At 41.7% G+C, this 16,998-nt stretch overlaps 4 protein-coding genes across 10 annotated transcripts; 1 reads left to right on the top strand and 3 right to left on the bottom strand.

Annotated features, from left to right (window-relative positions):
* Nucleotides 1–572: 572 nt before the first annotated feature.
* Nucleotides 573–2,522, top strand: LOC128307216 (nuclear transcription factor Y subunit gamma). Its single transcript, XM_053044972.1, has 3 exons — nt 573–1,421; nt 1,518–1,691; nt 1,763–2,522. Exons 1-3 carry the CDS (start codon nt 573–575, stop codon nt 2,012–2,014), a joined length of 1,275 nt encoding a protein of 424 aa, XP_052900932.1. The 3' UTR covers nt 2,015–2,522.
* A 2,969-nt stretch (nt 2,523–5,491) lies between these two features.
* On the bottom strand, nt 5,492–11,674 carry LOC128306318 (ATP-binding cassette sub-family D member 3). Of its 3 annotated transcripts, none has more exons than XM_053043781.1 (9): nt 11,612–11,674; nt 10,757–11,312; nt 10,349–10,461; nt 8,521–8,711; nt 8,128–8,225; nt 7,602–8,065; nt 7,418–7,515; nt 6,843–7,331; nt 5,492–6,762 (listed from the first exon to the last, which is right to left on the bottom strand). In XM_053043781.1, exons 2-9 carry the CDS (start codon nt 10,867–10,869, stop codon nt 6,349–6,351), a joined length of 1,980 nt encoding a protein of 659 aa, XP_052899741.1. In that variant the 5' UTR covers nt 10,870–11,312; nt 11,612–11,674; the 3' UTR covers nt 5,492–6,348. The 3 variants fall into 3 exon arrangements, with proteins under 3 accessions (XP_052899741.1, XP_052899740.1, XP_052899742.1); XM_053043780.1 differs by having other exon boundaries at nt 11,510–11,641; XM_053043782.1 differs by lacking the exon at nt 11,612–11,674 and adding an exon at nt 11,454–11,506.
* A 521-nt stretch (nt 11,675–12,195) lies between these two features.
* LOC128307019 (putative pterin-4-alpha-carbinolamine dehydratase) lies at nt 12,196–13,387 on the bottom strand. 3 transcript variants are annotated; one of them, XM_053044725.1, is made up of 3 exons: nt 13,012–13,387; nt 12,758–12,853; nt 12,196–12,645 (listed from the first exon to the last, which is right to left on the bottom strand). In XM_053044725.1, exons 1-3 carry the CDS (start codon nt 13,216–13,218, stop codon nt 12,343–12,345), a joined length of 606 nt encoding a protein of 201 aa, XP_052900685.1. In that variant the 5' UTR covers nt 13,219–13,387; the 3' UTR covers nt 12,196–12,342. The 3 variants fall into 3 exon arrangements, with proteins under 3 accessions (XP_052900685.1, XP_052900686.1, XP_052900687.1); XM_053044726.1 differs by having other exon boundaries at nt 13,015–13,387; XM_053044727.1 differs by having other exon boundaries at nt 13,018–13,384.
* Nucleotides 13,388–13,655: 268 nt separating this feature from the next.
* Nucleotides 13,656–16,274, bottom strand: LOC128307016 (GATOR complex protein NPRL2). 3 transcript variants are annotated; one of them, XM_053044719.1, is made up of 4 exons: nt 16,169–16,274; nt 15,930–16,111; nt 14,866–15,846; nt 13,656–14,680 (listed from the first exon to the last, which is right to left on the bottom strand). In XM_053044719.1, the coding sequence occupies exons 1-4, from the start codon at nt 16,193–16,195 to the stop codon at nt 14,602–14,604; spliced, it is 1,269 nt and encodes a 422-aa protein (XP_052900679.1). In that variant the 5' UTR covers nt 16,196–16,274; the 3' UTR covers nt 13,656–14,601. The 3 variants fall into 3 exon arrangements, with proteins under 3 accessions (XP_052900679.1, XP_052900680.1, XP_052900681.1); XM_053044720.1 differs by having other exon boundaries at nt 13,656–15,846; XM_053044721.1 differs by having other exon boundaries at nt 13,656–15,846; nt 15,930–16,105; nt 16,169–16,195.
* Between the last annotated feature and the right edge of the window lie 724 nt (nt 16,275–16,998).

The raw sequence follows: 16,998 nt of genomic DNA, 5'->3' as shown, positions 1-16,998 counted from the left end.
AAAAAACAAAGAATGTACAAAACGATTTGGACTTGTTAGACGAGGAAATTCGCGCGCTATTGTCATGGCGGTGCCGCTGTACTTTGGGTGTGAATGTGTATGTGTGCTTTAGGGATTAGATGGTAGCAAAGTAATACAACGCGGACCTAATACAAGCATGGCGCATTGGTCCTTTTAAAAATGTATGATTGTATGGTACAGGGACGGTTCGGAAAAAGATATTGGAACGATAAATCGCAGCAAAAGACCTCTGTTATCTATTGGAATTAAGATTTACCAGATCCTGCCGGTACTCGGGCATACTAATATTCGACGTCTCCCATTCGTTGATTTCGCTCGCCATAGTGTAGTGATTGGATAATAATAGTAGCGAATCCGAGTAACGTTTGCGTATTGCGTCAGGGGCCCGGGGTGTGAGTTACTACCAAAAGGTGGCAAAGCTGCGTTTCTAAACATTTGAAACCACAGAACCCTATCACACTGGTACACCCGTACCTATACGGTTAGTTGCATGTAATAAACCCAACCCCTATCCTAGGATATTGTGATCGCTATATGTGCGTGTTTGGACAATGGATAGCCCAAAGAAACCACTGGGTGTTGCAACGTCTGCCACAATCACGACGCCGCTAACCGTGGTTAGTACCTCTGTCAGTAACACGATCACGTCCAGTGCTGAATCAGGCTCGTCATGTGGAAAGCAAAAGCTGACCGAGTCCCATCAAAATCTACATAATTTCTGGCCAAATCTATTGCGGGAAATACACCTGGTGGACAACGTTGAGCCTGGCAATCAGTTGCTACCGCTGGCACGCATCAAAAAGATCATGAAGCTGGACGAGGAAGTTAAAATGATATCTTCCGACGCACCGCTACTTTTTGCGAAAGCGATAGAAATCTTCATACAGGAGCTGACGCTTCGGGCCTGGCTACATACGGAGCATAACAAACGGCGAACGTTACAGCGAAGTGATATCGCGATGGCCATTACCAGGTACGATCAGTTCGATTTCCTAATAGACATTGTACCGCGCGATGAGATCAAGGTGTACAAAAAGGAATTTGAAGGCAAGTCGGAGGATGGACCGAGCGGTGGTACTACGGCCGCTAATGGTGCTGGCAACAGCAGTAGTACCAACGGTTCCGAGGATATGCAGTACTTCTTTCAGCTATCGCAACAACATCAGAAGGTAACGTTGCAGCATGCGACCAAAGGCAGCATAGGTGCACTGACGAACGGTGGAACGGTATTTGATCTTGCGACGGTGATTGGTGCGACTGGTAGCCAGCAGCTACTACAAGCAGCAACAACCTCAACGATGGCAACCGCGCAACAAGAGAAAATGTTGCCTACCGGTGTCGAGTCGCATGCTGGTGTAAGTACTCCAGTATCTACATTTCAACAGCTTCCCTCCTCCCAGGTAACGGATATCCTTCCGAACGATTAATTCTAAGATATCTAGATCTAAAGTGAATTATCTCCATCATGCATTAACTTCCCTTTTCCATTCTTTTAGACTACGATACAAACCGCATCTGGGCAGAGCATAATCCTCGCAAATGGTAGTGCGACGGCTGGTGGTGTTCCGAATGGAAATGCTACTACGACCAACCAACTCCTATCTGCCAACCAATCCCTGCAACTACTGCAACACGTAATGACTCCGACGGGTGAAATAGCGCAAATACCGGTAAGTATGGGGAGTTGTGTTTTCTGTTAGTACAATCACCTTCATCGCTATCTGATTTTGTTATACACCAGCTGAACTTCATACGCACCGCCGGTTCGGGCGGTACCCCTAACACTGGTCAGCCAATCTTCATACATACTGCTCCCATGCAGGCAGCTCCCACGATAATCCACACCGGACCTACCGGTATCTTTCTAAGCGCCAATCAATTTCAACAATTGCAACAGCAACAGGTACAGCAGCAGCAACAGAATCATCTTCATCAAACACAACATCAGCATCAATCACAACTGCAAAACAACCATCAACAACAAAGGGATTAAGTAGAAGAGGTGTGTTGAGGTGGAATGTAATTCGATCGTGATACACAACTTGTGTACAATGATGAATACTTGGTTTCAGCAAGCTCTCAACAACGTTCACATTCTCAAAAAATGCAGAAGTAGTTCAATTGTATATACCAAACCCGGTTCGTATCCCGAACGAGAGCTCTTGCTATCCGGCTCATGTAAAAGCAAGACTTTTAACATAAATGAATGTAGCAGAAACTATATCATATGACCAAAAAAGCACGAGTGATATGTATTCAGCCCGGACCCACAAGAAGATTTATGCGTATTCTGAGTGTCTGGCAAAATTTTAGTTTGACATCACTGATATAGACGATTAAACGCAAAGCATTCGTCTTGGGATCAAATCCCATAGTATAAATTTTACCGTACGCGTGTTGTAGTATAAATTCTCCAGCAAACCATTAATAATTAATCCAGGCTGGCAGGTCATACTTCAGGACATAGAGAGATATAAGATAAATTGCGTTATTTTATTGCTTGTAACTAGGGGTAATAATCCTTAAAGAGCTGTAGTATTTAATTTAGATTGAATTAATGTTTAAGATGTATTATTGTATTTTTACAATAATTCCTTTTCCTAATTACTTCAAAAATACTTTTTTTGTATCCCGATCTTCGATTTCACTCTATTTACTGTCGAAGCTGAAGCAGTGCAGCCCCGAAGTTATGTTTACACTTAACAAATTTGTATTCGATGTGAAAAGGTAGGATTGGAAGAATCATTTATCTAGACACATTCATTCCGTAAAAGACGTGCAGAAAAGAAAGTAAGAAATGTATCTGTATGATGCAGTAAGTAGAATTGCATTCGTATAGAATGCATATCCCAGTACAAACCAGTACTTGTGTTCACATTACTGAACTACACGCGCAACTCTTGGTAAAAGTTTTAATTTCCCTTTGATTCCTGTGTTAATGATTGTACAGTATTTACGTTAATGGAACGATAGAACATGCTAAAGGTATAAATCCGAGATATTACTTTAGTGCTACTTGATTGTAAAAAAGTTTATGCATAGATGTAATACATAGTTAGATTATACATAGATGGGGCCCGTTGGCATGATGGTAGCGGCGCCGATCTTCACACTAACGGACCGGACCAATTCCCCGTCGCAAGGACTGACTATTCGGCTACGTGGTAGAATAAGTCTAGTAAGCCAGAAATGGCAAGCAAGGCCTAGTAGGTCGTTACGCCAAGAAGTGAGAGACATAGATGTATATGTTAGACTTGTAAATATGCTTTATGTTGCAAATTGTTAATTCATGTACAGCACGCAACACCGCTCTAAATACTTTTTAAAACGTTAAAAGAGCGGTTTGAACCTTTTTTACTGGCACAAAACCCTCAAGAGATTCAAGGCTTGCCATTTTCTTCTTTCTTTGACTTTATTTTCCCTTAGCTGGATAGTCCCTGCGTACGGAGGATAAATCCGGATGCGATTTCGGACCGGCCTTGTCGTTTGAAGACCCATCCACTACCACATCTGACAATACACTACCGGATCGCCCCTCTGATAATTGAACTTACCTCTCATAAATAGTACGCTATAGGGCGTTTATTCTTTTAGCAAGGCTATAATCTTAGGAAGGAAGAAATTTACTTTATGAAAAACATGTTAGCCTGAGAACTTCGCGGCATCGTTTATTTTCGGCACATAACTTCACTGCAGCAGTCCCCTTCTATAAGCAATATTTAATATATGTTCAATGTCTCCAATCGTTTGTTCTATTGGAGTCCACACCTTTGGCCTGAGAGCCTCTATTACATGATAGCTATTTAAAATTTGTGTTTTTTGTTGAAAGATAAGAGGTGGGCTGATAATTGTTTGGCCTAAGGCAGTAAAACACTTTTTTTTGCAGTTTTTTTTTTATTCAACATACATCTCTTCAAGGATGATACACTGATTATAGCGATCTTTCAATTGTTCGATACCATTTATTTTTAGTAGTATTTGCCCCTTGCCTCAAAAAAGGCCATTGTTTCGGCGATCACTTCTTCATCCGACGAAAATTTCTTCCCAGCGAGCATCCTTTTGCGATCTGAGAAATGGAAATAGTCACTGGGGGTCAGACCTGGGCAATGCGGTTGGTGGGGAAGCAATTCGTAGTCTAATTCATAAATTTTTGCCATTGTTTTTGCTGATTTGTGGCGCGGTGCGTTGTCTTGATGAAACAAAACTTTTTTTTCTTCAATTGTGGCCGTTTTTTTGGCGATTTCGTCCTTCAAACGCTCCAATAACTTGATAAAGTAGTCGCTGTTAATGGTCTTTCCTTTCTCAAGATAGTCGATGAAGATTATTCCTTGCGAATCTGAAAAAATAAAACCACAACCTTGCTAACTGATTGTTGCGTTTTCCCCGTTTTGGAACAGGTTCATCGCGTCTTGTCCACTCGCATGACTGTCTATTGAACTTTAGAGTGAAGTGGAGAAGCCAAGACTCATCCATGGTAACATATTGACGCAAAAACTCGGATTAATTTTGTTCCAAACTCTGCACCGAATCATCAACTCGTTGTTGTTTTTGGTCAAATGTGAGCTCACACGGCAGCCATTTTGCACAGAGCTATCTCATATCCAAATACTCGTAATTGAATTTTTGGCTTTAACTGTATTTTTCCTCTTCAAAAACCGATACTTTATCATCAGGCGTGTATATGTGTTAGGCCAAACAATTATCAGCCGACCTGTTACAATCTCGATGAGTTACATCAAATACTTATCTGCTAGAATATGTCATCCCCAATTTTAACCATTCGTAATTACGATATAATCATCATGATTGATTTATCAGGAAGCCCAGATATTAATTATATTGTTTAAAGCAATTTGACTTAATGGACTTAAAATATAATTGCATTATGAAGAGCATGTTGCTTCAGTTTTGGCTTAATTCCAATTCAAAGGATGCATCGCAAAAATAGAAAATTGTAATAAAACACAAGTAAAGATGATAAAAAATAGATTCCAAATGCATATCGCTGCTTATTTTATTCGATTCTTCTTGATGACCTTTCTTTGCGCTTGTATTAAGGGTAGTTTCCTAGGGCAAGAAAAGGCCTCATTCCCAGCTCACTGTCTTGAGTTCCCAACTGACTGTCAAGGCCTTAAGAATTAGAATAAATATGAATGGAACAAAACAAAATACCTGCTTGCAAATCCTGATGATGGGCAAGACCCACAGGATACGATGGCAGGGGCATGTGTTGAGGATTGCCAATCGCTCGTCAGCCATCCGTTCGACAACAAGCATGGAGTCTTACTTACCAGACAACATTTGAGATTAGAAAGATATGTTGGCGTTTCCACGTCGTTTTGATTCCTCACATATTGTAGCTTCACTTAGATTAAATACTTTTATAAGCTTCTTTCCCATTATTTAATCAAAACAATATAAATTACTCTTAATTTGTTCAAACCTTAAAAGAATAACCGCAACACAGTGATTGTTAGTGCTAATTTGAATATTTTATATTTCATTATTCTTCCGTCTGTAATAAGAACATTTAAATGAACGAACCGAAAAGTAAAAGCTGTGTAATTTCTATAGCATCTACTTGACACGATTAATGTGCATAAAATAACGACCGTTTGGAATGATCATCGATAAACTTGGGCAAACTATTTTTTACCAAAAACAAAACAAATGTAAAACAATAGACATTTACGACACCTTTGCACCAACTATTACTTCGTCCATACGTACCAAATTAGCATGTGTACACTATATTTTTTACTTATAAAACAAAGGTTTCCTGCACCCGTACTTGATCCGTACACAAACACCTATCCGTGGTACAACTACCAAACAATAACGGCTAACAAGAATCATTACAATGAAAAGGGTAGTAGGAGTGTAAAATTTCGTTTCGTACTGTAATAAAATCGGTAATCTATCTGACATACATAAGGAAACAGAACCCGACTGCTCAAACTTCGCTTGGGGAATAGCGTTACGTCCTAAGATGGTATCAAAGGGAGGGGGAAGTAGTGTAACATCACATTCGCCTCATCCACAAGCCCACGACCATGCACACTCATGCGCTAGCAAAAATATTTCATTTAAGCGTGTGTTGATGGGCATGCATTAGTACTAAAACGATACAGATATAATAAATCGATCGTGAAAATATAAAAAAAACATAGCCACAGTAAAAGAACCGAGCGTGTGTGCGTCTAATATGGTTTGTGTGAGTTCGTGTTCACAACTAATCCTATACATGGGTGGTATGGTTGTCGATTGGCGAAATCGAAAAAAAAAACAAACACAAACAAAGATCCCCGATACGCCACCGCGTAAAACTTAAGACCCAAACTTTTCCTGCGTCCAATCGATCGGAGCAAACTCGTATGCACCGTGTCCATCGAATTTGAGGAAGAAGTCGTGATGCGTCCAGAGCGACTTCCGATGTGAGACGGTAAAAAGTGTAATACCGACCATACGGCAGTACTCGTACATGCTGCCCTCGACATCCACCGACACCGCGGACGTACATTCATCCAGGATGGCGAACTGTGGATTGTGGTAAAACAGTCGCGCCATTGCGATACGCTGCTTCTCACCGCCGGACAACACATCGATCCAGTCCTCGATCGCGTCCAGTCCCTTTTCACGCACCTGCAGATAGGTGAGCTGCACAAGCTCGAGATACTTCAGCAGATCGGCATCGGTTTTACCACGCCGTTTCATCTCTTGGTGCGTATGCGGATAAATAATCTGTGAATGATTATTGCGAGAAAGATTTAAAAAAACGGAACGTTCTCACCTGAGTATGGGTGTACAAGAAGAACACCTACCTGATCACGCAACGAACCGAGTGTCATGTACGGTCGCTGGGGAATATAGAACAGTTTACCGGCTGGAGGTTTGGTTACCTTACCACCCCACGTCGGCCACAGTTCGCCCAGTATACGGAACAGACTGCTCTTACCGCATCCGTTCGGTCCGCAGACGAGCACATTCATGCCGGACTTTACCTCAAACGTTAAATCCTTGACTAGCACGTCCCCATTCGGCGTTACCAGCGGTACATGCTCGAACTTGATCAAATTGTCCTGGAACTTGAGCAGACCTCGACCAGGGCCGATATCGCCCATGTCGGCGATGGCCGAATTGTTCACCATCGTGCGCTCGTACCGACCAGAATTGAGATCCTTCAGTACTACCGTCAGCTCGGTCATGCGTGCGGTAAATCCGGCGAGCCGTGACATCTCCCTGCCGGCCAACACCAACCGTCCTATAGCTTCCGCCAGCTTTACCAGCATGCGTCCGAACGTATAGTAGCGCTGGAATTTATTCGCGACAACAAAATAAAACATTAATCAATTTAACGGACTGTAATGGTGCTATATATAAAGCGTTAACTACTTACGCTCAACCGTTCACTCTGTTGGCTGCCAGTGAGCAAGGGATGATCCTTCTCAAAGAACGGAAGGGAAACGGCATAGAATCCAACCACTGTTGCAATATCTGCGAAATTGAACAACAACAATGCGATTAAGTCTTTTATAAAACATTCTACAGCATAAACCATCCTTCCTACGATCGCCACTTACATTTGGCCACCATATTGTCCACGATGCCCATACCAACACGGAATTCCAGGAACTTGCGCATATGAGCGACGAGCTTGCTGAAGCTCGCCAATATCGTCAATTTCTCTCGATTGTTGCCCTTGTAGAACGCGATCTCTTCCGAGTTGGTTATCAACCGGCTGTTTACGTACCGGAACTCGCCCTCCAGCTTCTGTTCCAACACGGTCAGCCGGCCAGTTGGTTTGCGCAGGTTGGTAAGGAACACGCCGGAGAAGAATAGATACAGCAGCAGGATGCCGGGTGTCGTGCCGCCGAGGTTGGTCGTGAGCCGGTACACGTAAATCACGATGTCTAACAGTGGTTTGCAAATGTTCGAGTACAGATCGGTAACGCTCTCACAGAACTTGTCAATATCCGTCGTCAGCAGTTGGTCCGCATTCGCTATCCGGTTGTCCAAATTTGACATTTTGTAGTAGGTGAATCCTCTGAAGGTGGACAGAAATATTATTATACGTTTGTTTGAAAATCGATATCGAAGTTGCCTTACTTCAGGTACTCGTTGTATAAATATTGCGACAGGTTCGTTCGGAAACGTAGTTTTAGCTCGCCTATGCTCCATTTGAGCACATTGTTTACGACGGCGATCTACAACAAAATGTAACAAATTAAAGAATTATTTAAAATGCAAAAAAATACAAAACGGTTATCATAATAACACTGGTTAAGAAATAAGCATTGTCATAGAATGGAAGACAACAAATATCAGATTAGATTTGCTACCACGCGGCTATAACAAATCCAGTAGTCCCTTACAAAAACAAAGTCATCACAGCTAGTGACAACACCGTACGATATGTATGCACCAAAAAGCTTCTTATCTCTCCAATGCCTCGCTTTGCTACAACCTTCATCTACACACCGCCAGCACACGAACACTTACCGCAGGTAGGGCAGAAAGGTATTTCACCAACGCCGTCCGGAACTGCTTCTTGTTCATCGTAATGATTGTGCTCTCGATCGCCGTCGCATTCTGTATCATCCAGATATCGCTGACCGACCGGGCAATCAGCGACAAAGCAATCACGATGAGCAATCCGTTCTCGACGCTCCATGCTTTCGGTATGATGATGCCTATTACGACGATTCAGTTGATACATGCGTCGCGTCGTATTGTAGCATGTGGATGGTAAGTCGAAACGAGAAGAAAAGTGTGAAACATAAAGAGCTTGATGAAAGCAGAACGATAAAGCTTAATTGCAATTAAGCTGCAATGAGTCGAATATCGGTTTCGCGCAAGGTCAAATTTAAATTAGTACAATGCGGTCAACTTCCATGGTTATTTTGCGGAGATTCAAAATATTGATAGTTTAAGACATTCGCATTCGCAGATATATCTAGTAAACAACATCTTCTCAAAGTTCAACCTAACTGATATATGTACAACTGCAGTATTTTTCTAACTATCTTAAGCCTCAATAACTTAACTCAGAACTAATTCTACTCGTTAAGAAATGAACATACTTAAATAATATATCGTACTTTGAGATCAGAATTTTGTCGTACTATGAGATCAGACTTTCAGAATATTGTACCACTAAAAAAATCCTTAATTCAGCACAATGACAAACAGAACACGAACGGCATTTCAATGTTACCCCTTCATTTCATGAAGCATTTACGTCAATCGTGCTCCTAATAGTTGGACGCAGCTCAATGGTCTTAGATAAACAATGAGTCGCAAGATTAGCTGAGGTGCAAGAAAAAACAAAATTTCCATCATACGAGTGCCCATCTCCCATCATCTCGAAAAGGCATCACCACGAACAATTCCCAAAGTGCCACATTATGTGGCTTTACGGGTTTTGGTTTTTTGCTTGTTAGGTTTACCGTAGAATTCCTTGAGTTTTTGTTTCTCCTTCGTTTGTTTGTACATCCCTTGGACGTTTCATTCAAATTGTGGATTCAGATTAACACCCATTTGACCCGCACGACTTGCGATACACTATTCGAGAATCATTAATTAATCCCCTTGAAACATTTACTGTCCGCGTGGCAAAAGCATGCACACACGCACCTTGCAGCCCTACTTCTTGTGCATTATTCATTGCGCTTCGAGGCTCACTATTGGCACCCCTATTCTCTCGCCTGTACTGTACTATCTCACCGGCGTTTTCTTCCCACCCAAAAACCCTATCAATCGATATGATGTGAAATTTTTCGTTCGCACAAGGGTTCAAAGTATTCCGGTCCACTACATGCATAGGAAACACGCGTACAGTGTCTGCACACGCAACCTTACTTCAAAAAAGCGTTAGGTTCGTATTCAACAGCGCTGGACTTTGCAATCGGGCGGTGTACCACAACCTGCTCCGTTAATCGTACGATTCCCCGATTCACCCTGCCCTTGGAGAGAGCTTATCAGATGACTTCCACAATCAATGTTCGTTCGATTTTGTAAGCTTCCAGCAGTTTGCCGTGCCAAAGTCTACAATTCTGTTATAGATATTTCAAAACCACCTCTCGTAGATCATGACATGGCGAACTTTGGAGAAAATCTGCAAATGCACGGTTCGTGACGCTACGGGCGAGACTACATTAGAGACGACATTGAAGCTGACGTTTGCTAGCGTCGAAGATAATCATCATGACGAGAGAATTATTCGCTCGTCAGTGTGTTACTTTCACGCGACCGCACATCAGCTAGGTTATCCAACGCTGGTCACAGTTTTGGGGACAGAGGTTTCTTGCGGATTGCCTCACACGCTTACCTAATAGTGCGCGCAGCTGGTTAAAGAAAACGGCATTGACATGGGCCTTCGGGCTGCGCTTTTCCTTTTTGTCGCTGATTAGATATTGTATCTCATCCTCCGGTCGCTGTTTGCTGTAGAAGGAAAAATGCACCAAGTGGTCGGAAGAAGTGAGAGTGTATTTGAGAGCAATAGAAACTGTAGCCATACCATAACTAGTCTTGATACGTAACCACCCTACTAGATTCCGCCACTGTGTTGGGTGTTGGAACTTGAACCGTTAGGAAAATTCCTAAGCTCAAACTGGCTTTTGAGACACTGAACAAGTGACCAGCGCATTGCTGATTGGTCCACTTGGGTACATGGTACTCGAAACCTTGAACTTGGGCATTGCTAAACCGGTTGTTGGAGCGCGCACCCGGTACTTACCGATTCTTGTGGATTTGTTTACCGTACAGTATGATGCAGGCAGCCGCGGTACATCCGGCAACACCAATTACGGCATTCTGGTTCCCCAGCAGCTTGCTTAGATTCGGTGCCATCTTCGTAAAACTGGTTCCAAACTCTCAAACTCCAAAATGCACCACTCCAAAACTGGTTGATCGGAGCTGTAACACTGTACAACACTATATTGGGGCCCGGTTGATCGGTCTGGTCCGAAAGGTCGGTGTTGAGTTATGTGTGGCACTCGGACGCAAAATTTATGCAGGTTGATTGCTGATTTCACACATGTGCGCTACACTACCCACCGGGATCTTATCGTGTCCACACCCTTTTCACGCGGCCACCTTCTGAGCTGCCGACCACGACGACAACATCAACAATGATAATGAGTTGTGAATGGGTCGTGAACGATCTAACAACACCGAACCCTTAACCGCGCTGTTATGATCCGTGATTACCTGGCCTGACGTAGAGAGATTGTCCACATGCACACACATATACACAGACACAAACAGACGCACTGCTCTATCCCAACAACCACCTATAATAGATACGGAAAAATTGGGTGCGATTGAGAAATAGAGGAAATTTGTTTAAGTTAACTAGCTTTCACAGATTTGGTTGGATTTGTAGATGTTCGTGTTTCGCAGACTCCTTTTTCTCTCGAATGCGATTTATCTACCTACAACAAATCCACCAAAATACTGCTACTATTGTCAACAACGCGCAGGAACGTACTGTTTTTTTTCTGGGGAACAGTGTAAAAATTAGCTGAACAGCGAAGCTTGAATAATGACCACCACACTACAGTGAATGAAAACGGGAATAACAACACGCCACCTCTCTGCAGAACACTTTTCAATCAAATCGAGAAAAAACACACACTGCCCGTCTGATTCCAATTTACCGACCACAACCAAACGTTCACTCGGAGTTCATTTTCGTGTTTCGTCGAACGATTTTGACGTCAAAGTTTGTGTTGCGCTGACAGCTGTCAAGTTGGATGGCAGATGATGAGGACGGAAATGGTTAAAAACAAAAGTTTAGATTGTGCGTTTTAATGAAATGTTCTATCGGTTTCGGCTACTTTGATCAGCTTCATCTGTAGGTGCTATGATTTGGTTAAAATTAGATCTCACACAAGTACATCGTGGTGCGAGATTTTGCTTATGCAGATATGCTGACACAATGGCTTGCTGAGCTGAAGGAGAAGAAAAGCTGTCAGACCAGTTTCATGCGAACTGAAATCGTTCAAATGAATCAATCAACGTTATGACGAATATGATGTTTTCCCCTTCTACAAAACTGCGTGGAAACGTGTGTAGTTTTTTTTTTATAATTCATGATCGCTGTTAGAAACAATCGCTTGTAGCCATTCATGCTGTGTGAAGATATTGTGTAACAAATTGGCAAAGCAACGTGTGAAATACGTATCAGAAAGCATTGCATTTATTACCTATGAGGGATGTTGCCCTGAAAGTTTTTCTTTTTCCTGTTTCAATTTTAACCTGCTTGCGTACAAGGTTTATTGCTCTCCCTCCCGTATTGGGTAGCAACTAACTGCGATAGTTTTACTTAGTAACAGCGGCGACCTTGTCGAGGAACTGGGCCAACTTAACATCACGCTCGCTCAAACCTCCACAATCGTGGGTAGCGAGCGTCACCTGCACCTTATTGTAAACGTTGAACCACTCTGGATGGTGGTCCATCTTATCCGCCTTCAGCGCAACTCTCGTCATAAAACCGAACGCTTCGTTGAAGTCACCAAACAGAAACTCCTTGTAGATAGCGTCCCGGCCTTCCACCATGGTCCAGCCGGTAGCAAACAGTGGCTTCAGCTGCTCTGTACGCTGCTCCTCAGTCAGTTTAACCACCTGGAAGAAGCCACATCGTTTTGCATTATTAGAGTATGGCGAGGACTTTCTAGACGAGACCACCTGTAGCTCCAGCAAACATGTCAATGCGCTGGAAAGGTCAAGCACTTACCATCCTTCTGCTGATAACGGAAGTTTTCGAAAATAGACGATTATGAACGCTTTTAGGCCGTTGTCGACTGCAATGGAGCACTGGCGAATGACTGTGCTGTGGGAATGTAACGAGATGAATGAAAATGGAGGTTGAAGAACACGGTCTATAGAAAGTGAACGGTTGCTTGTGGATCGATGGCCGTCTACAGTGGGAAATGGAAGTTGGCTGGTAATAAACAACGCGAATGCGTGCCATGTACTAGTTACGCTTACCACTACCTCCGTGTATGCGTTGATGGTATTGGTGTGGCGATTGCAGCTGACTCCCCGATACCCCGAGATGAATCTGATATGGCTGGCCAGCATCACAGTGCCGGTTGAAGATTGAAACTTCTTTGCGCTAAAGGTGGCTTCGGCGATTCTTTTAGCGGACAATCGCAGTACAGATCCTCCATGTCCGATGGCAAAACAAGGTAACATTTTCCTGCTCTGATAATTTAACTTACTGTTAGCACACTACTGGGTTAGTTTTGTTATTGCGTTTTCTTCATGTTCCTGCTGACACGTTCAACGCTGACAGACAAATTTTATCTATCGTATCGTTTTTGAAACAGCAGTTGCAGCGCTACATTACTGACTTGTTGTGGTAAGTTATCTAACATAGTTAATGTTCGATGAAAACATCGAAGCAATTTGGAAGTTTGCATCTACTCCAGTGGGGTGTTATGCCATGCAATACAATGGAACATGGATCTCGTAATGCAATATTGAATGTGATAGGAGCGTATTAGAACAGAACATACTTGTAAACATTTTATTTTATAAAAGTGATCAACATTCTTTACAAATATTTATTTTAGCTAAAAATTGAATACAAATGTTCAATATTGTGTATGGTGTCGTAGATTATCCTTAAATGTATGAAGAAGACTCTTACTCCTCGAAAAACATTGTGACATCTTGCAATGGAGTCTCAAAAATTCATTATGATGACAACTATAAAACGTAACTGAGCTTAAAATTAGAAACATATTTTTGATTTATTTATATTGTATGACAACCTTCGACTTATTAATATTCCAATAATATTTATATGGTATTCTAGAGAATTGAACCTTAAACAAGGTCTACTGTCTCAACACAATTTCTAACACATGATGCAGTTTTATCTTTTTAAACGAAGTTATCACTAATATTGCTAAGAATATCAGTACTATTACTGCTATACTACTATTATCACTATTAATACAAAAAGAAATTAATTGTTATATAATACGCTATACTACGATCTAGGGTACTATTTACATCAAGCGGGTGTTATGGAAATTGCCACATTTCTCGAATATAGTTAGTAAAAGCATTATGAGGATACTTTAATCACTGATAGCCAAATGTGTCAGTATAGCTTCAATTCGCGAAATATGATTTTCAAAACTGATTCTGACCATTAACGAAAGTTGCTATGAAAGTTCTTAATGTATGACGAATAATTGTCGTATTTTATTCTATTTCAATATTCAGATACACACAGTTGCTGCAAAATAATCTCGGATTCAATGTTATTTTCCAGGATACAAATTGAAGATGAGTATGTGATCTAGGCAATGGTATGAATGTATGATATAACAATGGCCTCTAACAACGAGAACCAACCATTTTCACGATGATTAAAACGCTCATTGCCATATAATTCTAGAAACAAATAGACTTCAACTGCATGCACATGCTAGCTATTTGGATATAACGAGGAAAGTGACCTGCTATATACAAGATTTAAAAATCTAAATATTCCCTTTATATATTATATATATTATTGGATGAATGATAATGGTATATTTACACAACTATTTCCTTCCCAGGGGTTTAGGAGAAATTTTGACTTGCAGAAGAAAAATTTTCACATGCACAATCAACAACGAGATTATATAAAATGTTAAAATGTCTGAAAATAGATATAAAAGAACAAAAAATATAAACTAGAACATATAACATATAAGAGTAAGATGAAACAACCCTTGAAAACACAAACAGAAGATAAATAACAATTAGAACACAAAAGTATGCCAACAGATCCTGACGTACTGAATCAGGCTGAATGGCAACACACATTTAGCACAATAACATTACTTCCAAATGACGGTCACGTTGGAATCCATATCGATTTCTTGTTCGATGCGACTAGGTGACATTCCCGTTTTGCAACAAATTTCGTCCAAGCTGTTCAGACCAGTGTACAGTTTGTGCTTTGGTGTTGGTATTGACCCAGTGTATATAGGATACTTGTTGATGCAGCGGATCAGATTGTGCTGCAAACCGAAGGAAACTAGCTTGCGCTCGTCGATATTGTTGTCACGCGGGCAGAGCCTCTGACATAACGAACGCAGCGTAACGCCGTGCGTCATCTGCGAGTAGAGTTGCAGAATGTTGAACAAGCTGGGCAGGCGAACTGTGTCCACCTTTTCTGCATGTTGAAGCTGCACGTACTTGCGGCACTCGTCGGCCAAGGATCGATCACGCGTGAGTTTCTGCAGTTCACGTGTGCACATGTACACGTTGCTGTACTTGAGCAAAGGTAACAGCTGCATTACGCCGTAGTACACTAGATTTTGGATGCACGATTTTACTAGTTGATTCTCGACGTCCGCTTCGGCGGCAATGCGTGCAACGTGGTTGATACCGTTGATAAAAGGCAACACTTGCTGCGTTGTTAGGTCCCAGGAGTCAAGGTCTGTGTCCTCAAATCCTCGGCACAGGAGCGGTACCTGGTGGTCCTGCACAACCGGTGGGTCAGATTTGAGGCGACCTATCTTTAGATAGATGGTGGTATCGCCCTCTACGATCGTCGCTACATGGCGCTGGTTAAGGTCTCGCAATATGCACGCGAGCAAGTTGCTAATATTGCCATTGTTTTCCGCGTTTGATAGAAAAGATCCTTCCTCCTCCATCATAAGCAGATATTCGGAAAGCTTTTTAACCACAGCCTCATATTGGACGGTTCGCGACCACGAGTCAAACACAAAACATAAATTGAAATAAAAAAAATTCCTTTGATAACGCACGTGATTGATCCGCACTGGATAGCCGATTACTTTATGACCCAACGTATTACTGCTGACACCGAAAAAAGAGATACAATAAGATCAACTTGAATAAAGTCCCATAAAGGAACGTCCCGAGATGGATGGCCTTACATTGTTAAAATGCACCGTTGTAGTTGTGGCTTAGGAATGATGTATGTACGGATGGAGTCAAACACTTCTTTGGTTATGAAATTCTCCGGCACTTGACAGCTGATTTTGGAGCCCGCCACAACATGAAACTCGCTGAGCAGTATACAGCGAATGGGACCGTCTTTTATCTTACCACCCTTCGTCTAAAACCAAAAAGTACAATAAAAATCAAACATTCGACTTCAAACGGCCATTCTTACCTCACGCAGCAATTGGTCCCTGTCCATAGCTATCACGAAATGTAATCTTTTTTTATTCCGCGTACATTAATGCGACGAAAAACAAGCACAACACAGCACAATCATGATAGGAAAGTGAGAATAGTTTTGTTTACATCATGACTATCAAAGATGACACGTGTCGAAATATCGGTATGTCATAACAAACCAATCAGCAGCGTCTACACGTATGGTTCAATATGAAGTCTTTTTTCAATTTTTGTGTAAATTACAAAAATGTACTCAAATTCCAAATAAGTGTATAGTGTTTTGTTTACAACAATATAGCAAAAATGATTTATGTATTTATAAAAATCCCTAGCCTTCCTAGTTTACACACTGGAAATTATCACAAAATGAAGATATGCCATGTTATCCAATTATCTTGCAAGCGTCGATTCCCGATGTGCACGGATAACCGGCATTCCGTTCTAGTTTGAAATCATCATTTTCATACTTTCAATTCAGCCTAGTTGATTCCATAATATGCATGATAACAAAATTGCCCGAATTTTATTTATGTTTAACGAGTTTTGGTAGGCAATATGCATTCAATTAAAAAAAATCAACCGTAGAATCGGCGACTGTTGACTTCCGACACCGACAATGAAATCCCGGATTCCAACTCCAAAGTCGACTCCCCTCGTTGAATCGTTAGTTGAAGTTGCATTAAGAGTCGAATACGTCATTGAATCCGAAGTCGAATTCATAGTCAGGGCCAGAGCCGAATCTGGAGTTGAATCTGTATTCGGAATCGAATTTTGATCGGGAGGTGAATCCGGAGTCAAATCGTGTATATAAATTCCCAGACC

Source organism: Anopheles moucheti, chromosome X (assembly GCF_943734755.1).
Source record: "Anopheles moucheti chromosome X, idAnoMoucSN_F20_07, whole genome shotgun sequence".
Classification (NCBI taxonomy): domain Eukaryota; kingdom Metazoa; phylum Arthropoda; class Insecta; order Diptera; family Culicidae; genus Anopheles; species Anopheles moucheti.
This window is presented reverse-complemented; position numbering and strand designations above follow the sequence as displayed.